Source organism: Trametes versicolor (assembly GCF_000271585.1).
Source record: "Trametes versicolor FP-101664 SS1 unplaced genomic scaffold TRAVEscaffold_3, whole genome shotgun sequence".
Taxonomy (NCBI): domain Eukaryota; kingdom Fungi; phylum Basidiomycota; class Agaricomycetes; order Polyporales; family Polyporaceae; genus Trametes; species Trametes versicolor.
In genome coordinates this window covers 740,878-768,288 of record NW_007360323.1, presented here as the reverse complement: position 1 = coordinate 768,288, position 27,411 = coordinate 740,878, and the positions used below count along the sequence as shown (strand labels likewise).

The following is a 27,411-nucleotide window of genomic DNA, read 5'->3' as shown; positions in this document are numbered from 1 at the left end:
GTTGCATGTGAGTAGACTTATCAGCTACTTGGACACGTGCTAAAGCGGGAGGTTAGACTCGGCGAACATCCGTCGAATGGTGGTGAGGACTGCGGTATGTCCCATGTCTTCTCATTCGTGCTGCTTGCAGGTCCTGATGTCATCCGCAGATGCTCGGCAACTTGAAGAACCCTCCAGAGCCTTGGGCGGACGTCATCCGCACGCACTACCGACTCAAAGCGAACTCCATCAAGGCCCAACTGGACAAGTGGCTGGCCGACGACGATGGCGTTGTCACTGTCGGGGACGGCGCGTTCCACCAGAAGGCCGTCGCATCAGGCAGTTCGAACGGCCTGGCCGAGGATGTTGCGGAGCTGAAGGCGTTGCTCACGAAGCTACAAACGGGCGAGTATCCCGCTACATCTTCTTAGGTCTGGTACCTGGTTTCTGGTGTCTGGACTTGGCTTCGAGGCAAGAGTCACCTATCCCCAAACTCTTTTGTCGCGTCTGTTTGCTGTCTCTCGCAGTGTAATCATATGTAACCATCAAGCAACGAATTAGAAACACCCCTGCATTGTTGATTTATCCGTAGTTCGCTGGCCTATGCCACACGCTGGTCAAGAGCTAGTATCAATGTGTGCTTACTGGCTGCTGCTGATTGCAACCTACCAACACAAACACCTCCAGGATCTGAACAAGCGCGTGAACGAGTGTCGCGGACTCGCGGGTAGCCGCGCCACCCCCGCACGGCGTTTAGATTGAGTTGCCGGAGGGTCCCACGCATGTGATATATGACATCGACCCCGGGTCCTGGAGATGCTCGAACGTTTCACCGGCCACCACTGCGACCAGAACATATAACTCGCCCTCTGTACTAATCCTCTGCTTCACCCACCCTCTCTTTTCCCTCTTCACCGCCTTAGAACATATATACCGGACGACCGACATGGCCAGCGACTCCGTCATCCACGCTCTCGCCGGAGCCGCGGGCGGCATCGTCGCTATGTCCGCGACCTAGCGAGTACCCGTCGCATATAACCACGCGACACTACGCTAACAGACGCGTTTCACATAGCCCGCTTATCTTCCTCTCGACTCGCGCAGCAGTGGAGACTAGGAAGGAGCAGAAGGTATGGTCGCATGCATGTGACCTCGTACCTGCGCATGTCTGAGCAAGATCATGCACACAGACCACCCACGAAGCCGTACTCGACATCATCAATCGAGAGGGTATACTCGGCCTGTATAGCGGGCTGAGCTCTAGTCTGCTCGGCGTCGCAGTCACAAATGGGTGCGTACTCGCTGCCTTGGAATGTGCTTCCGCGTTATAGCTCATTATGTCCGCCCTCCAGAGTGTACTACTACTTCTACGAGCGCAGCCGCGGCGTCGTTCTCAGCGCGCGCGCCGGAAGCAAGGGCTTGAACACGCTCGAGTCCATGCTCGTCGGCCTCATTGCCGGTTCCGCCACCACGATCATCAGCAATCCCATCTGGGTCGTGCAGACTACCCAGGCAGTATATAGCATGAACCAGGAGTCCGCCTCGGCTGCAGCGGGCGAACCGAGCAAGCAGGAAGAGCGTCCGGACTTCATTAGGACGGTCCAGCATATTCTGCGCAAGGACGGACTGGCGGCGCTCTGGCGCGGACTGGGCCCGGCACTCGTGCTGGTCATCAACCCGATCATCCAGTATACAGTGTTTGAGCAGCTGAAGAACTTTCTGGTCAAGTCGCGTACGGCGAAGTTGAGGGCGGGCGGCGCGAAGACTGCAGTTGCGCTCTTGAGCGACTGGGACTACTTCTTCCTCGGCGCATTGTCGAAGCTCAGTACGCTCACTCATACTCTCTGCTAAACTCCGTGCCTTCCTAACGTATTTCCAGTCGCGACTTCGTCAACATACCCTTACATGTACGCATCAATGAATTGATGCTGCTTGTATATACTGATGGTTTTGTATCAGCGTCGTGAAGAACCGCTTGCAAGCCGGCCAGGCACATGCTCAACGGTACAAATCCGCGCTCGACGGCATTCTCACTATCGTGAAGGAAGAGGGCGTTGAAGGGCTATACAAGGGGGTTGGGAGCAAGCTTACCCAGAGCGTCCTCACTGCTGCGATCCTGTTCGCGGGTCAGAAGCGCATCTACGAGATGACGAAGAAGGTACGTACCACAACTAGCTTTGAAACGACGATGTCATTCATCATAGTAACGCTTAATGTCAGGCCTTGTCGCCGACGGTGCTTGTGAAGTAGAGCCTGAGCTTAATTGAAAGTACGGCTGGCTAGTGATATATGTTCTGTTAATCACGCATCGGGCTGAATGCGCTAGATCCAACTAGCGATAGTTGAAAGATAGCCTCAAGATGTATAGTCCGAGCGAGAGGGGAGTGCCTGTACGATACCGTCGGATCTGGCGCACTACGGTGCCGGCCGATCGGAGGCGCTCATACATAGACAGAAGGAAACATTTGAGAGACGCCCGGCCACTCGTCCTATGCCGCTCTCTTGGCATTGCTCCCCTCAGTGGATTCTGTTCTAGGTTCTCTGTATGCGTGCATCATGCAGTTCTTGAACCACTCTCGGGACCGCAAGCTAGCATATCAATGTGTTCTCTGTTATCGCCAGGGCGCCCGCTAATCCCCACATTATCTGGAGGCGCAGGACTGGACCAATCCCATCAGCCACCTGATAAGTCGGCAGCTCGGAACTGTACACTTGACGCATCCGCCCACACGGTGCCTCCATTCGAAGGTCTCGGTGTATGCCACAGTTTCGGTCACACGCCCTAGGGGCCGTATCCACTCTATCGCGCCTCGTGCGGTCCGGAGGTCTTAAAGCTGCTCGCCGCTGCCGTTTCGCGGTGGCTGCTCTTTGCTCAGCTCCTTGACAAGATGTCGCGCCAGCCCCTGCCTGAGAACATCCCGGATGTCGCGTCGAATCCGTTGGCCGTCATGGATAGCGCAGAGGACTCCGGGAAGGGTGGTTCTGGCCACGAGACGGAGGTGGTTGCAATCGCTCCGGTCAGGAGGGATGAACCCATCGTCACGCGCAAGGTGCATTCTGCCCCTCTGAAGTGCGCATAGCAGAGCTAACGAGAGCTGCTGTAGGAACTGTGGAGCTACTATCGTGCGTTCAGGCTATCTGTGTCTGTTTGTTAAGTTGTCTGAACTGACGCGCGATCAGTCTACTACAACGGTGACAATGTACGCCTCCAATCCCACGGCAGTCCATATTCACTCTCTGACCACCGCTATCTGTATAGGGCGTGGGCCCGAATGGTCTGTAACACGCGTTTTCTGAAGTGGATAGTCTCCCTGACTTCGCCGTGCTCAGGCTACTCCATGACGCTGTTCCAGTCACTCGCGACCGCCGCAGGATTCGACCCCGTCAAAGGTCCCGGATCGAGCTGCTCCGCCGCTGATGCCTCAGGTCAATGTGTGCTGCCCTGGGCAGGTGGTACCAAGGCCGTGAGCTCCGTCGTGCTCGTCGCGAACGGAGTCAGTTTTGCAGTACGTACAGCTCGCCCCATTCTCCGCCAGATGAACTCTCACTCAACTTGCGTGTTTTGGTATAAAAGGTCATGACCCTTATATTCACGACTATCGGATCCGCCGCGGATTATGGCGGGTTTGGACGGTGGCTGCTGCTCATCCTGACTGTCATTTGCTGGGGGGCTCAATTTGCCAGCATGTCTCTGACGTGTGAGCACTACTTTCCACATCGCCATCCACCGCCCTAACACCCCCCAGCACCCGACCGGTGGAGCGCTGCGATGGCACTCTATATGATCGGGTTTATCTCTTACGGCGCGACACTCGTATTCTACGCAGCCGTCTTCCCGCGCCTTGCGCGGAACACCCCGCACGCGCGTAGCCTTCGTGAGAAGTACGAGAGCGGGGAGATCCCTGCCGAGGAATACGAGGTCGAGGAGAGTCTCGAGAAGAACCGTATTAGCAACATCAGCACGGTAAGCAGTCCGTCCCTCGATGCAGCAGACGAGTCGGGGACTAATGCATATACATGTCAGATGCATAGCAACATTGGGTACATTTTCACCCTCGCGCTGAACCTCTCGCTTCTTTTGCCTCGTATGAACGACCCGAGGGTGAACAACTATGTGCTTGTTCTGTGAGTCTTGGTGAACTACATACCGTGTGTATGCGTTACTAATGAAGATGTTCCACAGGACGAACGGATACTGGGTGCTCCTCGGAATTTGGTGGTGTGAGTTGCATAAATGCCCGCTGTAGACCTTTAGCTGATATGTGCTGCTAGTCATCTTCCAGCAGCCCAGACCTGGACCCTCTCTTCCCAAGGGAGAACATTACTTGACAATTGGCTGGAAACAGGTACGCAGGAGGCGTTCATTCTCGTGCTGTATCTGACGTCGTTGGCCTCACTCTAGATCTGGGTCGCGTTCAAGCAGTACAAGAAGCTCCCATACACCTTCATATACCTCATAGCATTCTTCCTGCTCGCTGACGTGAGTTCGACGACTGTTGCTCCAGCCATATCCTTTTGCTGATCATGGCGTCTGGTCAGGGCCTGAACACGACCGGCACGCTTGTGTCAATCTGTCAGAACGACAAGTTCAACTTCTCGTTCCTGCAGAACACGTATCTCGGTCTTGCACAGGCCATTACCTCCACAATCAGGTGAGGGGATGCGGAGTAATTCCCTACCTAACTCTGATCATGAGCGCTGATACGGTACGGTCACAGTACGCTGGGCTTCTGGTACATCCAGAAGTACTGGAAGATCCCCACGAAGACCATGGTACCTTGTTCACCTTCTAAGAGTTCCCCGCTTCCTCTCTAACACCCTATACTTACAGTTCACGATCACGAACGTCGTAACGATCTTCATCCCCCTTTGGGGCATGATCGGTATCTGGACGACCAAGTTCGGGTACGTGCGAACCGTATTTTCACCATTTTGCGCGTGCTCACCCCTGTCGACCTGCAGCTTCCACAACGTCTGGGAGTTCTGGGCGTACAACGTCGTGTTCGGCCTCTTCCAGGCGCCGTACTACGCCTTCTCGCAGACGATGATGGCCGAGCTCACCCCGCCCGGGTTCGACAACATGGTGCGTCCCCCCTTCCTCCTCCCCCATCTCCGCTCCCCTCTGACAAGGCATTCAGTTCTTCGGACTGTTCGGGCTCTCCAACCGTGCATCCTCGATGATCGGCCCGAACGTGATCCAGGCGATCATCGACCGCACGGGCGACAACTGGAAGGGCTTCCCCTTCCTCTTCGCGCTCTGCCTGTGCGCGAGCGTCGTGATCTGGTTCGGGGTGGACGTGACGACCGGGCGGCGCGACGCGGTCGCGTGGGCGGAGAAGCACCGCTCGTACGCGGAGACGGGCGTGTTCACCTCGGAGGAGGATGGCGTGTCTGCGCCTGTGGAGGACTTGAAGAAGAAGCTGTAGGACTCGTCCCCGCTTCGTCTTGCTTGCTTTCTGTATTCTTGGGATGTGCTGTTTTATATGACTTGGTTGGAACACGACGACATGACTTGTAACGCACCTTCGGGGTCTTGAAAGTGGACAGGAAGTATTGGTCGAGACATTGGGCAGTGCCCGGTGACCGCTAAGATGACGGCTCCCTGCTAAATCGAGGGTGTCGGTCCGAATTCCAGGCATATTGCAACTTCGGTCCGAAGTCTGGCATATTTGAACGCGGCGCATAAGCCGCTCTACAACAGTGTATTACCCGAATGCGGCAGTGTCCGTAGTACTACGAGAGATGATGTGTGCGTGCAGTGTAAGTAACAATCAACGATACAGAGTGCTATCGATAGCAACAGGTGGTGTGCGGGAAGGCAAACGTGATAAACATGGACAATGGTAAGCAAGCGAACATGGTGCATGGCAAAGGGGTGGGTGGCGCAGAGAACAAGAAGTCGTGAAGCATCCTAGGCGGGTCATTGTCCGAGGAACTGGATGAGGGCGCGCGAGACGTCGTCTGGGTGGCTGATCGTGATGTCGTGCGGGCCACCCTCGATAGGGACGAGTTTGGCGTGTGGGATGAGCGTCTGGACGCGCGACGCGTAGCGGTATGGTACCACCTCGTCCGCCGTGCCCTGCAGAAAGCGTGTTAACGAGCTGTTCCTTCTTAATATGGGTAACAAGATCGCGAGCTGACCCAGATGATGAGCACGCTTCCGTTCGTTTTGCGTGAATGTCGCCCGAGCGCGGCGAACTGTGGTGCGAGACTGCGGAGGGGGCCCTCACGGATGGAGGATGCGAGTGCCGCGTTGTAGCCAGGAAGGTGGGCGGACTGTAGTCGGACAACCTGTAACAGGCCGTTCAGCATCGTGCGGACATAATCAGGTTGAATAGCAAGGGCGCGGATCTACTTACATCACCTATAGGGTTGCCGGAGAGCTTCTGGTTCGCTAGATACTGGAGATACAGCTGCGAAAGAAGTCAATGATCCGTTTATATAGCAGACGAGGTGCCAGTATCAGTCGGAGAATGGTAGGGCTTCTGCACTTACACGGAAGGGGTAACTTGACGAAACGACTTGCATAAGCGGCGACGATAACAGTCTCGTTGTACGGGACATATCCGAGGACTGAAATAGCCGGTCGTCACTTTCACGAAGACGCGCGAATGGAGAGGCGTGTGTACCTCCATAAGCCCCACACTAGCGATGAGTACGACCTTGTCGGTGACGAGATGGGGATATTGCGCGCCGAACGCGGTGGCAATTCCACCGCCCTGTGCATATAAAGGATGTGAAATCGTGCCTGAGATGAATGAGAGAACTACGTACCATGGATACACCAACGATATCTGCTTTGCTCCAGCCAATATACTGGAGAAGCAGCGCAAGTTGCATGGTGTACAGATTTACATCGTACGTAGTCTGGGGTGCGTCCGAGTACCCACGCCCATATAGGTCTGCTCTTCTTGTGAGGAACTCGCCGGAGAAGCGTCATACGAGCTACGCACCGTACAAGAGCACGCGATAGCCCTTCGCGGCCAATTGAGGCGCGACGTCTTTCCAAATCATCGCCGGGACAGAGAGTCCGTGGATCAGAACGACCTGAAAGGGACGTCGGAGGTATTCTTGGGAGGGAAATGAAACCTACGTACCCGCTTGCCTTCTTCTGGTCCGATGAGCCAATATCGGACCTATTACGCGCACTGAGCGGATCTGCACGCGATAGGGAGGGAACGGACGCGACGCACCGTGCCATACGGAAACTTCGCGTACGCACCACCGTCGAAGAAGGTGTCGGGGTAGATGGACCACGTCGGAGATGATTTGGGGAGCGTGGCCAGAGACGGGTGGACATAGAGCGAGGAGGGCGAGTGCGGAAAGACAGTCAAGAAGTAGGCGGCGATCACGACGGCTGGGCAGACGAGGAGAAACCACTGGAAGGCCGAGGAGGGTGGCATGGTTGGGAGGAGCGAGGAGAGGGCGCCCATGTGGATGGGCAGAGACGGACGCAGACAGCTCGAGAGTGGACAGGACGGAGCAGCCACTGAGCTCGAGTGGCCAGAGCGAGGCCGCCTCACACGTCCCCACGGCTTTCTCGGTCCCGCTCCACACGTGCCCCTGCCTCTCCCGTCACGTGTGCCTTCGCGCGAAGGCGTTGTTGCCCTTTGTTTGTATCCGCCCTGCTTTCGGCGCGAGCCCCAGCAGCACGATGGTCTCGACGTCCGACTCTCTCTCCTCGCCCGAGCTGCACGGGTCCCTCGTCCTATGCAGCATACAGCCGGCTCAGATGCGCCCGCCCTCGCCCTCGACGACATCTTTCACACCATGTCTCCGTCTCCAACGCCTCAACCACTCCCGCCTGAGCCGTCTACCTCCACGCTCTCCGAACACCCTTTCTCGTTCGATGCAAACCCTCCGCACAGCGTCCCGATCACCGACTACTCTACGCATGTTCCTCGCACTCACTCTCCGGAGCCTCTCGATTACTCTGAGCTCGAAGTCATGCGTGCGCGCGTCCAGGAGTGCGCCCTCTCCCACAGCGCACGGGAAGCTGAATTTGCCGCCATGGTGCGCCTGTCCGTAATATGGCCCGCAGTCCTCGCCTGAACAGTGCCGGCACAAGGTATTACGTCTGGCCTCACACCTTCTCCTCCACCCATCCCCCGCCCAGCTTGCATCACAAGCAGAGGTCATTGCCGACCTCACCTTCCAGCGCAATTTGCTACTCCGCGAGCGAGCCGAAGAAAACGGTCGGTGGCAGTCCGAGAGAGATCAGTGGGATAGGACAGCCGACGCTCTAGCAAGGAAAGTACGCGCTGTGCATGAACCAGCGAGGGCAGATTCGGTATATCTCTATCCTACGCTTCCTTCTGCCACTGCGTGCTAAGATCTGCGCGCCTCCAGGAAACCCAGCGTTATGTAGCCCGCTTGGAAGACGACCTCAAAATGGCTCGCCGCAAAGTTCGTTTTACTATATATCCTATGCATTCAATTTCTCATCCTCCCTCCCGCTCGGACACTAGCTCGCCGAGACCCAGTTAAGGCTTTCTTCTCTGGAACGTGAACTCTCTCGTCTGCGACCACTGCTTTCTCTGCACGCGACCATTTTACGAGATCCACAGCTATGGGAACCGATGCAGTATCCTACCATCGTTGTCGAACAATATGCCCGTGGCTCGCACGAGGTAGGACACGCTGCGCATGAGGGCAACACTGTGACAGAGACAAGAGTGGAACCGCAGGGTGATGTCGGCGCACAACAAACCCACTCGACCCAAGCCCCGCGAGTTCCCTCGAGCAAGCACCACTCTCGCAAGGGGCGAGACAGAGACCGCGAGCGACCAAGAAAACACCGTCACCGGCACTCCATCGCATCATCGCGTCCGCTTCTTGCGGATGCTCGCTCTGAGTTCATATTGGTCGCGGCTCGCAAGCTCGGGCGTTTACGTGCTGGTATACTATCTGGGTTCGTCAAGGAGCGAGCCAAGCTCGACCGCGAGGGCGATCTCCTGACGACAAACACACACGTGGACCGCAACTCGAGGCATGAGCCACCCTCTCCTTCCACCTCCCGACCTCGTCCCAACGCGCTAGGTGGAACGGCTGGCTCGGACCACCGCTCGGCCCTCGAAGGAGAGGCGGGCTCGTCAAGCCCGCCGGTACCACTTGCGGCCTCGCGTCAGCGTCAAGGTTCGGGTTCCAGGACCGCGCAGCGTCGCCTCGCGCCCTCTCCATTCGTTCCAGGTGCTGGGGGTGCTGTCGCACGACCACCGAATATGCCGACACATCTGCACCCCTCCGCTCAAGCCTACCCGGTCGCGGCACAAGGTCGACATCCCCAGGCGATGCCACATCCCGGGTTCGTTTACTTCGCGCCGGGCCCGGGGCAGACCGGCACGATGCCCTTCGTCGTCCCGGTACCCTGGACTGTCCCGGGTACGCCACCAGGTAACCGGCAGATACAAGGGCAGGTGGCGCCTGCACTCGTCTCTCCGTCCAAACTCAAGACGCCCGCACGCGCTCAGGCCGCCGGGACCGCCGAGGGTTCGTCGACGCCTATGGACTCCCTCGTCAGCGCTGCGCGGACCCTGATCGAAGACGAAGACTACGACGGAGATGAGGGCGAAGCGGGGGGCAGTGGAGCTGCTCCCGCGACCGAGACCGAGGCGACGGCGGAGGAGGACGCTGTGCCCGAAGAGACTCCCCTCAGGCGGCGAGGCACGCGTCGGCGCGCAGCTGCCGCCGCGCCCGACAGCCCCGCACCGAAGAGGCGACGTACGGCCGGGGTAGCTAGTCATGAGCTCACCGCGCCTTCTGCCGCGGGTCCCAGCGCCAAGAAAGCTACTCGGAAAGCGAAGGCGGCGGCGGCTCCATCCCAGGTGCAAGAGAAGCCCAAGTCGCGCGGTCGCGCGAAGGGCAAGGGGAAGCAAAAGGCCGTTACACCCCCGCCTGACCGCCTTTCTCCTTCTCCCGCGTCGACGTCTGCACCTCCGCCGGTCGCACCAGCACGCGCCCCGCACGCGCCCCAAGTTGCGCGAATACCAAGTGCGTTGGACGTGCTCGCGGATCAAGCCGCGCAAGAGCAGGGGCGATGGCCGTCGCTCGACGCCGCGAGTCGGCGGGATAGTGAGAGCGAAGGCAGGGAGGAGGACGTGGTTCCCGAGGCGGCGCGTACGCCGACGCCGCCAGCACCAGACCCCGTCGACGACGACGTTTTCGCTCCAGGGCCTCCAGAGGCGTCGCCAGGGGGCGAGCGCGAACCCGCCGTCGAACCCACCGTCGACACGCCCAAAATGGACATCGCTGTTCAAGACGCCGCGCCGGCTGCGCAGGAGGACGCCGACGTCAAGGATGCGAATGGCGGGGAAGCAGCATCTGTCGAAGTAGTCGATGTGCCCGAAGCAGCTGTCTCGCGAATATTCGACGAAGACCCCGCGCCCGCTCCGGACGCGACCCCGCAACGATCCCCCACCCCTTCTTCCCCGCCAATCGCGTCAGTCCCGCCACCGCCGTCTTCGCCCACACCACCTGAGCATCCGCTCTTGTCCCCTCCGCGCCCCAGCTACTCTCCGCCGCCCGAGGCTCCTGTTCTGGAGCCCCAGGGCCCGCCTTCCTCACGCTTGATTAGTGCCACTCCAGCGTTCGCAGAGGACCCTGCACTCAGCGTGGAGGCCCCCGTCGACGGTCTGGAAGCGCATGTGTCAGACGTCCCGCCTCCGCCGCCTGGCTCCGGGGACGAGCCTGGCGGCGGCCCTGGTGTTCTCGAGATCGAGAGCAGCGATGAAGACGCTGAAGGGTCAATAGTTGACTTTGAGATAGATTAACTAGTATTTCCGCTTTTTGTGTTGTTTTTGGTATACATCTTGTATATGATCATGCTGCTGTAATACCATGCTTGAAGTTTAACATAGAACCCAAACGGACACCTCTGATCTGCTCTGGAAAGAATGTCTACCAAACGCCGACTTTTGACAGTGGCCATTCCCGTGGGCGTTGGTCTTCTCGATCTCCCAACGAGCCAATAGAATGTGTCCAATAACCAGGGGCCTGGCTGGCCGATCAAAAATCAATTATAGATACTCCAGATAGCCGGCGCTTATCGCGCGGCAAGATTAGATTGCTCAGGATGAGCCTTGGGATTTCCTGCCTTGAGCAGCAGCAGGATACTCAAGTCAGGAGTTCCGGGGTTTCTCTGACAGCCTAGGCGCTTGAGGAGAAGGATTCCTCATGCCTGGAGGTATATATGTGTGGCTTTATGGTGAAAAATGCGACCAAACTACTCCCCTGTGGCAGCAGACCAATTGCCTGGTGGTCCCAATGACCAAATCGGGAGCGCACAGCCACCGCCGGACCTTGCCGGCGGCTGCTCGGAAGCTGAGAAGAGGTACTGTCCTCTCGTGGCCTCTATGCCAGGCCAGCAGCGCTGACTACAATCCAGACTATGGCCAGGTATTTGGATACAACCCCTCCAAGGAGGCCCTTCGGGCGCTCCATAGAGAGATATTACTTGCCGCGGGTGGACAAGAGTACTCGAGGAAAAACCTGTCGAACTGGTTCTCCAGACATCGGGCGACTTAAGGTGATTGGGGCTCATTCATCCATAAACTACATTTATTTATATTAATCTTGTAACATCCCTGAGCAGCTCGCTAGGTAGGACATCCACGGAGATGCGAGTCGAGCCGCGGCGAAGGCGCGCCGGCGGGGTGGCGCGTGTTTGGCGCGGAAGGTGTTGCCAAACAAACGCCCGAAAAGGAGCGTGGGGATTTTCTTGTTCGCTGCCTGTCGGTGCATGTAGTCTCGAGACGTTTATATACTTTCACTCCCTGCTCTCCTTCGCTCTCGTCTGTCTCAGCTTGCGCTCTGTACGTGACAGATCATCGCGAGCACTCGGCGACAACATGGGCTCGTCTTCATCACCCAAAAAAGCACCGCGTGCGAGCACGGCTTCGACCTCCGCGGGCTCGTCTTCTGCATTACCCGCATCCGTCTCTGGCTTCACGGTCCTTCCGATTATCTACGCTTCCTCGGCCACACATATCCTCTATGCGCGCGCGCACTCTGCCCCGAAACACAGTGATGCGAAGGGGAAGCAAAAAGAACGGGCGGCGGCCTTGCCAGAGGGCCGCACCCTGTTCCTCGTCAACGTACCGCCTGACGCGACCGAGCGCGAGCTGACGGTACTGTTCAAGCCGTGCGGAACAGTGGAGAGGGTAGTTTTCAGCACTGGCGGCGGCAGTGCACCGCATGAAGAGGAGATGCTGGAGGACGAGAGTGAGAGTGAAGACGAAGATGCGCAGGAGGGCGCCGCCGGATCGGAGGACGAGGACGAAGAAGACGCAGAGTCAAGACCAAAGAAAAAGCGCAAAGTCGCTGAGCCGCAAGCCCCGCGCGTTGTGCCTCTTCCCTCTCCTCCCATACGAACCCTACGACGCACCGGTCACACTGCCTACGTCGTCTTCCTGGACAGCTCCTCTCTTGCTCGCGCACTCAAGCCCCCGCAAAAGCCGTATGCGTGGCCAGTAGACAAGGTGGCTCCCTTGGGCCTTGAGCACTACACTTCGCTATACTCGGCTCTGCGGCCACCACTTGACGTCGTTCGTGCGCACGCGGACTCGTGGATGGAGGCGTTCGAATACGAACAGGCGAAGAAGAAGCACGAAAGCAAGTACAACAAGGGCGAAGCCATCGTCGACGAGGACGGCTTCACCCTAGTCACGCGCGGGGGTGCGTACGGCAAGACCTTGGGAGGCGGCGTCGGCGTCGCGAGCAAGCGGTTCCACGAGGACCAATCGGGAGCCGGCAGCAAGCGGCGGAGGAAGGACAAGAAGGAGACAAAGGAGAAGGATGCATTCTACGCCTTCCAGATTCACGAGAAGAAGCGGAAACGTACGTTCCAATCCCGCTCGTTCGCTCTTCATTTCGTCTCACCCCTGTCGTACAGATATCATCGACTTGAAGACGCGCTTCCAAGAGGACACGGCGAAGATCGAGAAGCTGAAGGAGAGACGGAAGTTCAACCCTTATTAAACTGTGAGTCTCGTTATGGCTATACGACTCCGCGGTGCTGATGTGCTCGCAATAGATGCAGCAACGGTGTATGCGTGTAGACTCTCACAGTGCTTTAATAATACGGTGCAGCGTGGTCCCGTACTCCTATTGCGATCGTCGGTGAGCGACCCGCGTTCCCAGGACATACGAGGACCGAGCAAGTCGTAGTACGCCGGCCTGCTGACGTCGCGATAAGATAGGATCGCGACATTGCCGTAGCTGCACCGGTACCGGTCGCGATTCTCAGCACTCACTAGCTTGCAAGAAGCCATACGCGCCGCGTGCTCTCATGTGAACTCGCCACGACGACACACTCCCTCCAATTCCTACCATAGATGAAGTGGACTGGTGTCTGCAACGCACCAATCCAACATATCTCTCCCCTGCCGTGCAGAAAATGATGACCTCACTGATCAAACTGGCAGAACGATACTTGCGTCGCGTGCGAGAATAAGAAGCACGCGCGCGGAGCCGCAGCGTTACCGTGCAAGGTACGTCGTGAGAGCCGCGGCGGTAAGATCACACACTACACTCGCGTACGCTCCAACTTTATCGGTCTTCTAGCGAACGCACCCGCTGTGCGCATCTTGCGGTGTGGTCGTGAGACCTATAAGATAGCGCCCTCGGAGGCCTAGGTGCAGGATGCTCAGTCGCCGCCGGCCCCTCATTGTTCGAGGACGTCGTTGCTCATTCCGTGCCGTCGCCACCATTGGCGGACATAATCGGGCCAAGCCGAAGAACGAGCATCAGTCGACAATCTGTCCCAGGAAGGAAGGCGACAAGCGAGACGGCTCCCGCTGCTGAATTCAGGTTAGTCTCTTGATCAACGAAACGATTCACACCCCGCGGTTGCACGAGTCGGCGCGAGGTACATAATCTCCCCAGGGTCCGAGTTGTCCACTGACCACGACCGAGCTGTTGCGCCAGGCCTCTCCCCCATGCGCTTTGCCCACGACGCTCTCACCCGTTGGCCAAATTCGCCGGAGAGTCAGGTAGCTCCAGTACTTCGTCTCTCGCAAATACCGTGTTCCGACGGTGTATCGTCCGGCTCATGATATAATGCGGTCAGTCCGGCTACTTAACCTTGAGGTCGTGAAGAGATGCTCATTCCTCCTGTTTTTTCGCGCATCTTAGGGTCGCCGCCCGTGACCTGTACATCTTGGATGACCAGTACTATCATGACCTGTTCGTCGTGCGGTACGGACTTCAAACCGTATCTTCTGAGTACTCAATGACTTACCTACTTTGTATAGGGCACTTGCCCTTGCCGGCTATGTCATTCTTTTATACGACTGTGTGCTAACATTTCCTGATGAAGTAAGAATTTCCATGCGATCCTATGCTAACTGACCTAACAAAGTTGCTCGCGCAGATAAAGTATATATGGCCCACTCGCTGGTCCACGGTGAAGGTGATTTATCTGTTGAACCGCTACGGCAACCTCGCGTTCCTCGGATTGGCCGACATACAGCTCATGGGGATGTGGTGGAACGATGGCCCCGACGTACGCATTATTCTGCGACGCGTAGTTAAATCAGGAACACGCTAACGGCGCACTCTCCAGTTTTGCTATCGTGCAGTTTTGATACTGTCTTTCGCGCAGCTTGTCTCGTTTGCCCTAGTTCATGGTACGCAGATCCTCTGATATTATTTCGAACCCACGCTCACTCTCAGCAGTACTCGTGCTCCTCCGAGCATGGGCGACTTGGGGCAGACGGAAGAGGATGCTGACCATCCTTGGCACCCTCTTCATCGTATACGCTTCCGTGAGCATCGCGATGTTGACATACGGGAACATAGATGCCGGCCGTACGTACTTTCCACCGACGTGTTGGTTCTTTACTGACTTGTGCATTTTAGCTACATCCTACCCCCTAGCTTACGTCACGAAGGTCTGCATTGGAGTGTTGCCGCGTACGTGTTTTCTAGTTCTCTGTCATAGTACGTCTAACTAACGATCATACAGCGCTCTCTGTAAGTGATCCTCCTCTCGATACTGTTGGGCATGCTCAACCACCCTAACGCTTTGCGCCGCCCAGTGGTTACTTTGGGTTCCAAGGCAAGTCGCGATATTCACGGCACACGCACCCATACTGATGTGATATGCCTGGTTAGTCTGGCGTTGGAATGCGCGACGTTCACCCTGACTATGGTCTCCATCCGGCAGTTCCACGTCTATAGCAACTGGCGCGAGCACTCACCTATCGTTCGAGTAATCTGCCGCGACGGTAAGAGGTCACTCTTGATAGAATTGTTGTCAATTGCTCACGGTTGGCTCAGGGGTTATATATTTTCTTGTAGGTCGATCTGAGTCGCACCTATGGCAGAGCTCTCAACCGAATGACTTCGCAGGTGACGCTCTTTAGCAACTCGTTCAACATCCTCATATGGTACGTCTATCGCAACATGCCGCTCGCCCATTCTCACTGCCTCGATCCTACAGGGCGCGTTATGCAGATGTAAGCACCTACTACCGTTCCCGAGGGGAAGAACTAATCGTATAGAGCAGCGCCCGCTCAATCTGCTCTCGACTTCGTACGTTCTGCAACTATTACCGCGCGCACGGGCTTCCTCTGACTTCCTCGGCTTCAAGGTTCACACTCAGCTTATTGATCGTCGCCGCGCAGCGGCTCGTGCTTGATCTGCGCAAGGTCACGGACGAACACGACGAAGTCTCGACCACGCGCGTCGGCCGCGAGGTCGAGCGCGCCGTGCAGGCCCTCCCGCGCTCGCGCTCAGCGAGTCCCATCGTCTTCGTCGACCTCGAGGCGCTAGTCGGTGACGGTCGTGGCACGACGAGGGGGAGACGGCGCGGCGCAGCTTTGGAACTGACGGCACTGAGGGGTGGCGGCAGGGATAGAGACCGGACTGTCCGTACATGATCGAGATGGTGGCGGCCGCGCTTGTACGATCGCGGGGTTCGAAGAGAGACTAGGATGCTGGCCGCGGAGGTTGTACTGTATGTATCGCTGTGTTTGCTTTCGTGTTGTTGCACCGTCCCTGTAGATGCATACCACCTAGACGATACCCGCCGCATACCCATTATGATCCCTTCGGTGTTTCCTCGGTCCTGCGCAGGCACCGAGCTCGAGGCTGGATACGTGTGCACCGTCGCAGATCAGCTTGTCCGTATCGAGCCGGTCATGTTGCACAATCTGCACTATACACTGGGTTGTCGTACATACACCTATATCCTTCCGTGTCTCCTGTTGCAGTCGTGATGTCGCGGGTTAGTACGTAGCGTAAGGTAGCGAGATCTCTCGGTAGGGTCCATTTAGTCGTCGTAGCCCGGCGGGTTCTCTGACGGGATGTCAGCGGGCACGTAGGGTGACGACGCCCCGCTCGGTCCAGGTGTGCTGTACGCAGCTGCGCACACGACCATAATCAGCGAAAGCCGCACGCCACTAGATATAAGGTGCAACTTACGCAGGCCATCCTCGTCCTCGGCAGATTGTCGCTTCATGTAGATCGCGCGCTCGCGCGTCTTCTCGAGAGAACTGGCGAACTCGAACATGCCCTTGTCCTTGAGGCGGATTTCGGCGCGCGTGCCGTCGACGAGGCCAGCTCCCGGGGACGCGCGGATCTCCAAGGAGAGGTAGTTCGCGCCGAAGCGCGGCTGCTCGAACTTTGTGGACAGGAGCGCGGGGTGGGGGACGGAGAGTGACTCGAAGGAGGGGGGACCTTTCGCGGGTAGATCCGAGACGAAGATCAACTGTGATCAGTGCGTTTCGTTTTGGTTGGGGGATGCAGTGAATGCGCGAGATGGAACGACGACCATGAGGTGGGACAGAGGGATCACGGCAAGGTAGAAACGGTTGAAAGTCAGTATGCTGTGGCGATGTGGCACGAAAGAGCGAGGTGCGTACTCGCTGATCGGTCAACCATATCCTCCCATTTTCCTTGAGCTTCTTCACACCACCGGAGCCGCCTGATGTCGTACTACCGCTGGGAGGCGCATCGGGTATGAAGAGGGTGAGTTCAACCCCAGAGTCGATGGTGCGGAGAGTGAGCTCATTTGGCAGTGGAGTAGGTTGGCGAGCAGGGCTGAGCGTCGCCCAATTGAGTGCCATCGTGTGAGATTCTTGCGGTAGGTGTGAGCACCGGCGGGGAGTCGAGTCGAGGGGTTGGCTGAGAGTACGTGGAAGAGAGAGGAAGAGAGAGATGGGATGTGGCTGATGGTCGAGTCTTCGAGAGCTGCTGCCTGAAGGCGTAATAGATAAGATTAACTTTACCTTTCGATCATCTTCGGCGGTCCGCCCACAGCCGGCGGCGCAAACGCGTGAGACCGACCGCGACACGACGCTCGTCGACGTCTTGCCGTTCGCCACCACCTCCAGCGCAGCTGTCTGCAATGGCGACCCTTGCTGGCGTGCTTTCAAACCCTCTTTGATCTTTCTAACGGTCTCTCACACTGGGCAACATCGGGTGACCTTGGGTTAGCACTTTCCAGAGACTGAGCAGACTTGTTCTATGTTCAGCTGTGTATGCAATCCTACGGCCGAACGCTCGAGCTCCCAACAGACGGCTAACACGAACTATGTCCGCATCTAAGCCGCCGGGAACTGTTCAGCGCCGTTATCCAGTACATGTGTAGGACACGAGGTGGCAGCCACACGAGTTCTTCCCCGACAGCCCCATTGAAAGGGTATGGTACAGCCGCGTGTACGTCTGTGAGACTCGACCCGCTTGCGATTACAAGGGAACTTACATACCCCTCCGTCGGCCGGGATGGCAGGCTAGACAGGCGGTGCCCCAGCCGGTGAACTCCAGCCGATCTTGCACTCAAGGACCGAGGTCTTGCTTGACGTATCACATCAACGTATGCGTCCGCCTGAGTCCGTCCGAAAGGGCCCCTAGACATGCTGACGACTGTCGGGCGTTGCTATAGCCCGCCGTCGGAGGCCGAGACAGTGCAGCAGCGTGGTGGGACGATCACCAGAGCACGCCACAGAGCATGGCGTTGAGGACACATGTGGAGAACTGTCAACGCTCGCAGACTATCGGACAAGCTCAAGCGCACCCCGCAGAATCCGAGCATAGCATTCACTCAGACGACTTCATCGAGCTAACTAAACCACAAAGTGGTCGAGTACTTGTCGAACCTGCTTCATGGAAGCCTCGGGCGGAGAATTGTGTAGTGGCTGTCCCTGCTTGGAAGTTGGTAGCATGGTCGCGGTGATGCGCCACTAAAGCCGGCGGGATGATCGCAACGCGTCAGACATCGTTCCTGCTCATCCACCACCTGTGCGCAGGTCGACTCGGCCCTATCTCCTGGCCCAAATACCCCCTTTCTCTCCTCTTCTCGCGTTCCTTGGCCAGTTATAAATGTGAGTACAGTCGCGTACGCGTGGACCTGTCTGGCCGGCAGGCACGTCGCGGTCGTTGACAGGTGAGCGGGGTGGGAAGATAGGGAAATAAAGAGACCATGTGGGTCTTGGATCGTGCGCGGGGATGGAGGATCTAAACAGGCACTCCCAGGAGCCTGGGAGACCCATTCCGTATAGCATCAGAGAAGGCCAGAAGGCGACATGGCGAAATCGCCGGCGCTGCTTCCATCAGCCATCCCGAGCGGACGGTCGCTCGTCCCGCCGTGCATAAATACCCCGCCCCAGCCCGTTCTGTCTCCCCAGCCTCTGGCCTCTCTGCCTGAGTCCTCGTCAGCATGCGGTCGCTCTCCGTCTGGCTCTCTGTCGCCCTTGCCACTGTGGTCGTCGCCGTCCCGTCCAAGGACGGCGCGCACAAGCTCAAGGAGAGCATCCCCGCGCCTCGCGGTTGGACCAAGTCTGCGCCCGCTCCCGCTGACCACATCATCGAGCTCCGCATCGCGCTTCCTCAGCCGAACTTCGCCGAGCTCGAGCGACACCTCTACGAGGTCAGGTAAGTAATCGACGCGTTATTTCGACGCGTCGTGTTGCTGAAAACGCGTCTAGCGATCCGTTCCACGACCGCTATGGCCAGCACCTCTCCAAGGAGGAGGTCGAGTCTCTGGTTACGCCGGAACCTGAGAGCGTTCACCTCGTGAACGAGTGGCTTGCCTCTCACGGCCTCTACGAGGACAGTCTCTCGCGCTCTCCCGCGAAGGACTGGGTGCTCGTTAAGGTCCCAGTGACCCTTGCCGAGGCTATGCTTAAGACGGTATGCGACGCGTTTTTCCACCATGTCGATCCGTTCTGATTTATTTCCATCTCCCAGGAGTACCACGTCTGGACTCACGACGCGTCCGGGGAGTCTGTGGTCCGCACGACCGAATACAGCGTCCCCGAGCATCTCGACGCCCACGTCGAGCTTGTTCAGCCCACGACCATGTTCTCGCGCATGCGCAGCCTCAAGACCACCTTCCACATCAACGATGTTCAGGAGAAGGTGGCAGCGGCTCCTGCTGCGGCCCCTCCCATCAGCATCCCGTCTGCGTCCGGCGGACATGTTGACGCCAGCTGCAACCAGACCATCACCATCACCTGCTTGCAGCAGCTGTACAACGCAGTTGGTTTCACTCCCTCGACCAAGCACGGCAACGAGATCGGTATCACTGGCTATCTCGAGGAGTTCGCGAACATCCAGGACCTGCAGTCGTTCTACGCGGACCAGCGCCCCGACGCCCTCAACAGCTCGTTCACCACTGTTCTCATCAACGGTGCGCAGTTTTGAACGAAATTTAGGATTGATTTTGTCCTCATCACATTTGCAGGTGGCTTGAACAACCAAACCTTGTCCGAGGCTGGTGGCGAGGCTAACCTCGGTGCGTGGTTATTTATGCACATCCCTCCGAAGACATCGGCTCCTAATGCGGGTGTTATTGGTTGACAGATACGCAGTTTGCCTACGGCCTGACCTTCCCCACCCCTGGTACCTTCTGGTCCACCGGTGGCCGGCCCCCATTCAAGCCCGACACAATCACTACCACGGACACGAACGAGCCTTACACTGAGGTGTGTTTAATGTAACTGTCGAGGAACCGTACTTGTACTGACCTGGATTACGAATAGTGGCTTGACTTCGTTCTCGCTCAGCCTAAGCTCCCTCAGTCGATCTCCACCAGTTACGCCGACGACGAGCAGACCGGTGCGTTTGACACAATTCGCAGCTTCTGTGATGAGGAAGTGCCTGACATTTTTCTGCAGTGCCCGTGAGCTTCGCGAAGCGTGTCTGTGCCGGCTTCGCCCAGCTCGGTGGGTTTTGGGTCTTCATCGTGCCGTGAACTCTGAGCTTATCGTCTACCTTTGTCTAGGTGCTCGCGGAACTTCGTTGATGTTCAGTTCCGGTGATGGCGGTGTCGGTGATGGCGAGGAGGACCCCGCGCTCCAGGAGTGCTTCACCAACGACGGCCGCAACGCTACACGCTTCGTCCCCCTCTTCCCGCCCTCTTGCCCCTTGTCAGTTTATTCGCTCTCCATCAAGCCATTGAGTGTGCCGCTGACACATTTCCGTGAACAGCGTTACCGCTGTCGGCGGTACTATCCACGTCCCTGAAACCGCCGTGTTCTTCTCAGGCGGTGGATTCAGCGATCTCGTACGTCCTGTTTTCATCTACGGAGGTTTTCTAGAAATAACTTGTATGCCCGCAGTTCCCCCGTCCGGCGTACCAGGAGCTTGCAGTATCGAAGTTCCTGAAGACCCTCGCTCCCGGAACCTACAAGGGTCTCTTCAACCCCAACGGCCGCGTACGTGCGCGCGCTTCCATGCTCTCTATACCATACTAACGCCCCACATCAGGCCATCCCCGACGTCGCCGCGCAGGCAGACCTCTTCCGTGTCTTCCTCTCTGGACGGCCCGTGTCTATCGGAGGCACCTCCGCCGCCGCGCCGACGTTCACCGGCATCGTCTCTCTCCTGAACGCGGCCCGCCTCGAGAAGGGCCTGCCCCCGCTCGGGTTCCTGAACCCGCTCGTGTACGCCATCCAGGCACTCGACCCCACCGCGTTCAACGACATCACCGTCGGCAACAACCCGGGCTGCGGCACGCCGGGCTTCAACGTGAGTGCTTTACCCACCTTGCTCCGAGATGAAGAGCAGAGACTGACGGGTCGGGGCGGCACAGGCGACGAAGGGCTGGGACCCCATCACGGGTGTCGGCACGCCCAACTTTGGGAAGCTGAAGGATATTGTGACGCTCGACTTCTTGCACATCCCGGGCCTGTGAGGAGGGAATGCATGCATTTACGTCGAGAATGTAGCTGTTGTAGGAAAGAAATATACCACTGAACACCAGTCGTGACGCGTGGGCGTGTTCATTTCTGCCCTCGAAGGTGTACACCGGGCTGGATAGATGAGCTGGTGCATTGAACCTGGCCCAGACAACGTGGTTAAAGCACTGGGTCCGTACGAGAGCCGTCCCACTGCCGTCCCCCATCACCGCGGCCATACTCACCCGCGAGGTGAGCAATATGCAAAAGCGCGCTGATGAGGCACTTCCTGAGGATGTAACAAACAGTGGCAGAGGGCGGTACAAGACACAATCCCCTCGCCTTTTACTAGGGGATTCCGTGTGTCGTCCTCACATCAATGCCACCTAACGAATTTTTCAGAACACATGAACCTCTGGTTCATCGCGAAGTTGATTTTTGCATGTTCCGACCGCGGAACGTGTTGTGCCCTGTTCGCGAAGGCCGTTCTTAATTAATGAAGCTCGGGGCCGCAGCTAGTATGTCATGAGAGCTTCAACGAGGCGCACTGGCCTTTTTGGGCTTGCGCGGAAATGAGTCCGCGCAGCCCGACCCACGGCTCAGTACATTGTACGTCTTCACTCCCACCTCCTCGCGTACCGGCTTCATCACTACTTTCCCTTACACAACCATCTCGCTTTGTTATCTATTGACTCTCGACATTGTACACACCTGGGGGACACGCCGTTACAACCTGCACTGGGCTCTTCTCCAATCTCCGAGAAACGCGAGCAACGGTTTGCATGCTCCTTCATAACCCCGCGCTCCGCACCCGACTGTTCTGCATTCTTTATACCCCACTCGCTGCTGGCAGCTCTAGTCGGCATTGACGTGTCTTTGACTAGCTATGTCACTCGACTCTCGACCGCTGTCCCCGGACTCCCGGCTCGCCAGCAGCCTGCACCGCGCTACCGCCACTATCGACGACCTCACTCATACATTGAGCAGTGTATCCCGTTTGTCTTCGCCTGAACCTGAGAACGCCAGCACATGCTGCTGTGGGCGGGAGGACTGCGAGACTAGTCAGGCGTGGACGGCGTTCAAGGCTAAACTCGAGAGCCGGCTGATTCTTAGCGCAGGTATGTATTGGGGTCAGGTCCGGACATTGTATCCGCTCATGGCGAGCCGCTTGAAGAGGTCGGGCGGGCGTTGCTAGAAAGGCACGAGGCGTTAGTACGCAGACACAATGTGAGTGTATCAAGCACCTTAGCACTACTCTCCTTTCCCTTGCTCATGGCGCGGACATTGTCATGCCCATTGTCAGTCTCTACCAGTTTCCGCCAGCGGCAGCAATGATACGATAGGACCAGACTCCCCCGTAGACGTCCGAGTGGGAGAACTTGTCAAGCAGGTGCGTCGAACAGCTCTGTTTGTCGTAAGTCCGACTAAGCGTTTTTGTCACAGAATGTGCTCTTGGAGAAGGTACATATGCGTAATGCTACGCACCCGGGACACAGCTAAGTGATAGTGTCCATAGCGTCTCACCCAGGCTCTTGTACATACCGAGGTATGCGAGTCCTCCAAGAAGGGTCTTATCCAAGATCTCGACACAGCAAGGACCGACCTCGCCCGTCTCAGTGCACAGAACGCTCGTTCAGTTGGGCTGGAGAACCGGCTAGCAACCACTCTTCAAGAGAAGGACGACCTTCAGCAGGAGCTCGATAGTGCCACTCAAAGAGCTAGGATGGCGGAAGTTCGGCTTGTCTCGTACAGGGAGAAGTGTAGTGAGTCCACATCCACCCCACCGTTATTCTCTTAGACCAACGGTTGCGTTTCAGCGAAACTGCAGGCACAGGTCACTCGATTGAGGGACGAGGCGGATAATCAAAGAACTCACAGACATGAGTTCTCGGAAGAGATTCTGACTGATGCTCGACAACGCCTGGAACAACTCCAGTATCACGTACGTTCATTCCTCCAAGCATTTGTATGCTGTAGTGCCTAACTTCTGATTTTATAGCAGCTGGGGCACTCCTCGTCAATCCAGGACGCTGAGGTCACGAAGGTCCTCGAGTCGCTGGTAGCAGATAATGAGGCTCTGAAGCGTGATAATGCCGAGCTTCAGAATCTGCTATCCGCCACGAGAGAGGACTTCCACGAGCTTCAGGAAGAACTTGAGGAGCGTCGGGCTAGCGATACCCCTTTCGCTCGCACACACCGATACACTCAGAGCGGCAGTTCCTTCCGGTCCCGCGAGCCAACTACTCCCCTTTCTCCTACATTCAACGTTGGAACAGCTCCGACGACTTCTGTGTTGCGTTCGAGACTCGGGGATGAGAAGATGGCTCCGCCCCGTTCACAAAGCACGGAACGCTCAGCGAGGAGGGCCTTTGTACGCAAGATCATTTTCTAACTGTTGCATAATTGACTGATCGTCGTTTGTAGGAACCTATGACGCCAGAGACCGATCGACGACCGTGGTCTCCCGCAGACTCACACATCGCTGCAGGGTCTAAGTGGACGTCATTCGCGCACCCGAGGTCGAATTATCCCCCCTCTCACCTCAGCTCTGAGATTGAAGAAAGCGAGGCCGGCCCTATGTCACCGGAGCGTCCCCGCGCCCAGAAGTCGTTGTTCCTTCTAACGCGTTCCCGCGGCGTTCAAACGGATCTCACTTGGCACGGCACTTCTGCCTCGTCTGCGCTGTCCCCTTCCCCTATTCCCCGAAGTATCGCTGATTCTATGTCGTCTCCACACGACGGCCAGTCCGAGTCTTCGTCGCTGACCGATGGACAGTCTGCAATCGGGGCACTCGTCGAGCGGACAACTCTCTTGCTCAACAGGATCGCACAGGCTGATGCTCTCACCCTCACCAACCGTCTGAAGCGGCAGCACCTTTCAGGTGCCGATGTCAGCCATCTCTCCCGCAGCACGGTCAACGCCATCCTGGGTGAGGCTACCGCCCTCCGTGCTCATTTCCGTCCGTTCCTCGAAGATGAGAAGATTACCACCACATGCACTCGTCGCGACCTCCGAGGACTTCTGAAGGTGATCAAGGACGTCTTCACCGAGCTCGGCGAACTTCGCGTGACGCTCAACGACGTCATCCTCGACCCTACCATCGCGGGGAAGGTCAGCGAGGCGGCAATGAACCCATCGAAGGCCAACGCCGCCGCCACGACTTCCCGCGACACCCCTGGCGGCGCTGCTGCACCTTCTTGGATCACTCCCCTCTCCAAACTTCTCGGCATGCAGAACAACGCGAGTAGTCCAGGGAGGAGTTCAACGTCTCGTGCGCTCTCTCCACCAGTGCGCAGCGGCACCATCGGCCGAGGCCGCCCTCCTGCCCGCGTCGTCCCGAAACGTGAAGCGGCATTAGCTGCTTCTGCGATGACGGTGAACGTCGAGTTCAGCGGTACCGCAGTCGGCCGTGCGGTGACCAGCACGTACTCCGCGCATCCAGGCCGGGAGGGCGACTTCAGCACGCTCGCCACCCCGAGCACCGCCGCGACCACGCCCGCTATAGCTCAGCCGGAGCCTAGACGGGATGTCTCCAGGAGCGTCATGAACATCTTCGCCGGAGCTCCGCGCCCCGCAGAAGGTGATCCATGGGTCGTCATCCCGAGGACTCAGAAGGTCGTCAGCAGGATGGCGAGCATGGCGGCAATGAACTCCGGCGGACCGACGATAGGTCGCTCAGCCCTTCGACATGCTGCCTCTGGCAAGCGGCTGTCGCGCATCGTCGACGCTGTCATCGACTCCCCGCAGCCCAACGGAGACCGTTCCGAACCGGAGGACGACAGCAACGATGGGCCTCCACCCGCCTTGGGCCGAGCGCTTCGGCGAGGCCTCTCAGACTCGTCCATCCGCACTACATTCACGCAGCACGGGGAGGACGCGGAACAAGATGCGGGCACTGCACCGGACTCTTCCCAGCGACCTGATCGGGAGTCTGTTCTGCAAGCACTGTCTCGCAGGATGCAGAGCTTCCGCTTCGCTTCCACTGCCACCCCGCCCGCGCTTCCCAGTGCGACCGCAAGGGGCTCTTCGTCCTCGCGACCGCAGACTCCGGTCTCGCGACACTCCGCCAAGGCGAACGAGGCGAACAGCAACAACACGCCCCGCTCGTCGCCTCCGCGGCCCATACCCCAGGCAAGGAGCACTCTGCCATTCGGACTATCTACGTGGACCGCTGCGTACGAGGCTGAGGCGGAGACGGACCCTAGCATGGGCGCGTCCTACTTCGGTGGAAGTCCGAGGGAGGAGGCATTCGCTCAGCGGAGCTGGGCGCGTGAGCGCGACTTCTAGAGATGGACTCGGGTGGCTGCATGGATGAAGAGACTGTTTGGATTATAGGAAGTTGACCACCGCATTGTATATCGAGGTGTAAATTATCGCACTCCTTTGGGTATCGTAGCTCACAGCCTAATGCTATACCACGTTCGCTCACCGTATCCGAACCGTTTATGATACCACCGCTCCTGGCTATGTAACATTGGTCGCAGTACGACCAGCTGCAGCCGAGGCAAGGTGAGATGGCCTGCAGCTTCTCGGCGCTAATCTTACCCCAGGCGCCTCCCCGGCTTGGACGCCGACCGTCATGTCTGTGCTCTTCGAAACCTCTCTGGGCGACATTGTCATAGATCTGGAGACAGAACTATGCCCGAAAACATGCGAGAACTTTTTGAAGCTCTGTAAAGTGTACTATTACAACCTCAACGCGTTCTTCAATGGTAGGCGCATACACTTAGCTGCTCTCGTGTTTCCATTCCTGAACGCCGACCGTTGCAGTCTCGAAGGACTTCCTCGCACAGGTCGGTGACCCCACAGCTACTGGTACTGGAGGGGAGTCGATCTGGTCCTTGATAGCCTCGCAAGGCGGCAAAGACGCACCGCGGTACTTCACGCCAGAGTTCATACCGCGCCTCAAGCATCGGCAGCGGGGAACCGTGTCTATGGCCGTCGCGCCTGCGGTCGCCGAGGAGCATAGGGGCGGCTGCGGAAGCCAGTTCTTCATCACGATAGGCGAGAATATCGAATATCTGGACGGCAAGCACGCGGTGTTCGGGCATGTCGTGGAGGGCTTCGAGACCTTGGACAAGCTCAACGACGTGTTCGTGGACCAGGACGGGAGGCCGTTGAAGGACGTTCGGATACGGCATGTGGAGATTCTGGGTGAGTGAGTACCGTTTTGCCCCTCACCTGGTTGTTCATGTTGTCGCAGAGGACCCGTTTGAAGACCCTCCTGGCCTCAGGGTACCAGACGCCCCTCCTACAAGTCCTCCCGATAACTCGACACGTATCGCAGAAGACGAAGACCCACTAGAGACACTTCCCGAGGAAGAGGCGGAAGAAATCCGACGCAAGAAGGCGGCACAGGCATCCGCTCTGACTCTTGAGATGGTCGGCGACCTGCCCTTTGCGAATGTCCGCCCACCAGAGAACGTGTTGTTTGTCTGCAAGCTGAACCCCGTGACGCGAGACGAGGACCTGGAGCTCATTTTCTCCCGTTTCGGGACCATCATAAGCTGTCAGGTCATTCGGGACAAGAAGACGGGGGACTCGTTACAGTATGCGTTCATTGAGTTCGACAAGAGGGAGGAGGCGGAGCAAGTAAGCCGCTATAAGACCATTTGCGGGAGTAATCGTACCTAATGTCAATTTGCAGGCATACTTCAAGATGCAAAACGTGCTCGTAGACGACCGTCGAATCTGGGTAGACTTGTCAGTGGCGGATATACTTATTACTCAGCTTCTGCTGACCGTTCATCAGCTCGCAATCTGTCGCTCGCATGAACACCCATTGGTCAAATGACGTGAAGATGGGACAACGAGGCTCTGGTGGCCGGGGGAGGGGCGGGTTCGCTGGTCGTGAAGACCTCGAAGCCACTCGACGATACAGAGGACAAACACAAGCACAGGAGCGTGGTAAAGACTACGGGTTGGTGTTCGACGTCCCTGGTGACGGCCGACGAAAACGCAAAAGCCGCAGCCGCAGCCCACGCCGGCAGGATCATCCTAAGGAACGATTACGGCGTTCGCCATCGCCCCGGTCACGACATCGCGACCTTGACGCCTCCCACGAGAGGCGCAGGAGCAGGAGCCGCGAAAGGCGACCAAGAGACCATTACGATCGAAGGCGTTAAGTTGGCATTGCTACCCGTTTAGAGTTCGTTCAGCCGGAGTGCAGTGTTTCATCACGGGTGAGTGTTGTTCTCCTTTCGAGGCGATATATGTTGACCACAGATGCCCTGTGGGTTTCATTCTGGCCCGGCAGCTGCGTGATCGATATGGTAGCCTCTCACTGCCAGCCGCTTCTCGCTTCCGTCCCGCT

At 57.7% G+C, this 27,411-nt stretch overlaps 11 protein-coding genes across 11 annotated transcripts; 9 read left to right on the top strand and 2 right to left on the bottom strand.

The window, feature by feature from the left end:
* Positions 1-76: 76 nt before the first annotated feature.
* On the top strand, positions 77-410 carry TRAVEDRAFT_44199 (uncharacterized protein; the record flags this gene model as incomplete). Its single annotated transcript, XM_008036806.1, has 2 exons — positions 77-94; positions 150-410. 2 exons carry the CDS (start codon positions 77-79, stop codon positions 408-410), a joined length of 279 nt encoding a protein of 92 aa, XP_008034997.1.
* A 494-nt stretch (positions 411-904) lies between these two features.
* On the top strand, positions 905-2,271 carry TRAVEDRAFT_69747 (mitochondrial carrier). The gene is made up of 7 exons (XM_008037186.1): positions 905-996; positions 1,055-1,109; positions 1,170-1,270; positions 1,332-1,804; positions 1,859-1,886; positions 1,939-2,137; positions 2,200-2,271. Exons 1-7 carry the CDS (start codon positions 926-928, stop codon positions 2,227-2,229), a joined length of 957 nt encoding a protein of 318 aa, XP_008035377.1. The 5' UTR covers positions 905-925; the 3' UTR covers positions 2,230-2,271.
* A 656-nt stretch (positions 2,272-2,927) lies between these two features.
* TRAVEDRAFT_116922 (MFS general substrate transporter) lies at positions 2,928-5,405 on the top strand (the record flags this gene model as incomplete). Its single annotated transcript, XM_008037185.1, has 16 exons — positions 2,928-3,029; positions 3,084-3,102; positions 3,160-3,179; positions 3,239-3,254; positions 3,310-3,485; positions 3,554-3,677; positions 3,726-3,943; positions 4,004-4,104; positions 4,163-4,200; positions 4,252-4,325; positions 4,382-4,459; positions 4,519-4,631; positions 4,698-4,752; positions 4,811-4,884; positions 4,942-5,062; positions 5,118-5,405. 16 exons carry the CDS (start codon positions 2,928-2,930, stop codon positions 5,403-5,405), a joined length of 1,617 nt encoding a protein of 538 aa, XP_008035376.1.
* Positions 5,406-5,723: 318 nt separating this feature from the next.
* Positions 5,724-7,382, bottom strand: TRAVEDRAFT_56703 (alpha/beta-hydrolase; the record flags this gene model as incomplete). Its single annotated transcript, XM_008036969.1, has 9 exons — positions 5,724-6,058; positions 6,121-6,270; positions 6,339-6,392; positions 6,475-6,552; positions 6,609-6,698; positions 6,754-6,881; positions 6,933-7,026; positions 7,077-7,115; positions 7,173-7,382. 9 exons carry the CDS (start codon positions 7,380-7,382, stop codon positions 5,900-5,902), a joined length of 1,002 nt encoding a protein of 333 aa, XP_008035160.1. The 3' UTR covers positions 5,724-5,899.
* Positions 7,383-8,558: 1,176 nt separating this feature from the next.
* On the top strand, positions 8,559-10,748 carry TRAVEDRAFT_18110 (uncharacterized protein; the record flags this gene model as incomplete). The annotated part of the gene is made up of 1 exon (XM_008036526.1): positions 8,559-10,748. One exon carries the CDS (start codon positions 8,559-8,561, stop codon positions 10,746-10,748), a length of 2,190 nt encoding a protein of 729 aa, XP_008034717.1.
* Positions 10,749-11,805: 1,057 nt separating this feature from the next.
* On the top strand, positions 11,806-13,071 carry TRAVEDRAFT_143082 (uncharacterized protein). The gene is made up of 3 exons (XM_008037184.1): positions 11,806-12,813; positions 12,869-12,957; positions 13,010-13,071. Exons 1-2 carry the CDS (start codon positions 11,826-11,828, stop codon positions 12,952-12,954), a joined length of 1,074 nt encoding a protein of 357 aa, XP_008035375.1. The 5' UTR covers positions 11,806-11,825; the 3' UTR covers positions 12,955-12,957; positions 13,010-13,071.
* A 963-nt stretch (positions 13,072-14,034) lies between these two features.
* On the top strand, positions 14,035-15,857 carry TRAVEDRAFT_44194 (uncharacterized protein; the record flags this gene model as incomplete). The annotated part of the gene is made up of 15 exons (XM_008036805.1): positions 14,035-14,039; positions 14,110-14,172; positions 14,229-14,292; positions 14,336-14,479; positions 14,540-14,603; positions 14,653-14,784; positions 14,836-14,867; positions 14,942-14,949; positions 15,015-15,026; positions 15,091-15,203; positions 15,256-15,272; positions 15,328-15,365; positions 15,419-15,434; positions 15,485-15,510; positions 15,569-15,857. 15 exons carry the CDS (start codon positions 14,035-14,037, stop codon positions 15,855-15,857), a joined length of 1,023 nt encoding a protein of 340 aa, XP_008034996.1.
* Positions 15,858-16,249: 392 nt separating this feature from the next.
* TRAVEDRAFT_116115 (uncharacterized protein) lies at positions 16,250-17,045 on the bottom strand (the record flags this gene model as incomplete). The annotated part of the gene is made up of 3 exons (XM_008037183.1): positions 16,250-16,331; positions 16,398-16,687; positions 16,842-17,045. The coding sequence occupies 3 exons, from the start codon at positions 17,043-17,045 to the stop codon at positions 16,250-16,252; spliced, it is 576 nt and encodes a 191-aa protein (XP_008035374.1).
* A 1,572-nt stretch (positions 17,046-18,617) lies between these two features.
* Positions 18,618-21,182, top strand: TRAVEDRAFT_69742 (tripeptidyl peptidase A). The gene is made up of 12 exons (XM_008037182.1): positions 18,618-18,852; positions 18,906-19,110; positions 19,168-19,609; positions 19,664-19,714; positions 19,783-19,904; positions 19,962-20,037; positions 20,097-20,144; positions 20,204-20,348; positions 20,410-20,485; positions 20,541-20,636; positions 20,689-20,949; positions 21,014-21,182. The coding sequence occupies exons 1-12, from the start codon at positions 18,638-18,640 to the stop codon at positions 21,113-21,115; spliced, it is 1,839 nt and encodes a 612-aa protein (XP_008035373.1). The 5' UTR covers positions 18,618-18,637; the 3' UTR covers positions 21,116-21,182.
* A 629-nt stretch (positions 21,183-21,811) lies between these two features.
* TRAVEDRAFT_162493 (uncharacterized protein) lies at positions 21,812-25,539 on the top strand. The gene is made up of 8 exons (XM_008037181.1): positions 21,812-22,216; positions 22,273-22,325; positions 22,402-22,488; positions 22,542-22,559; positions 22,615-22,861; positions 22,916-23,040; positions 23,098-23,469; positions 23,523-25,539. The coding sequence occupies exons 1-8, from the start codon at positions 21,985-21,987 to the stop codon at positions 25,383-25,385; spliced, it is 2,997 nt and encodes a 998-aa protein (XP_008035372.1). The 5' UTR covers positions 21,812-21,984; the 3' UTR covers positions 25,386-25,539.
* A 138-nt stretch (positions 25,540-25,677) lies between these two features.
* Positions 25,678-27,223, top strand: TRAVEDRAFT_115420 (cyclophilin-like protein; the record flags this gene model as incomplete). Its single annotated transcript, XM_008037180.1, has 5 exons — positions 25,678-25,810; positions 25,869-26,252; positions 26,302-26,690; positions 26,746-26,801; positions 26,851-27,223. 5 exons carry the CDS (start codon positions 25,678-25,680, stop codon positions 27,221-27,223), a joined length of 1,335 nt encoding a protein of 444 aa, XP_008035371.1.
* Between the last annotated feature and the right edge of the window lie 188 nt (positions 27,224-27,411).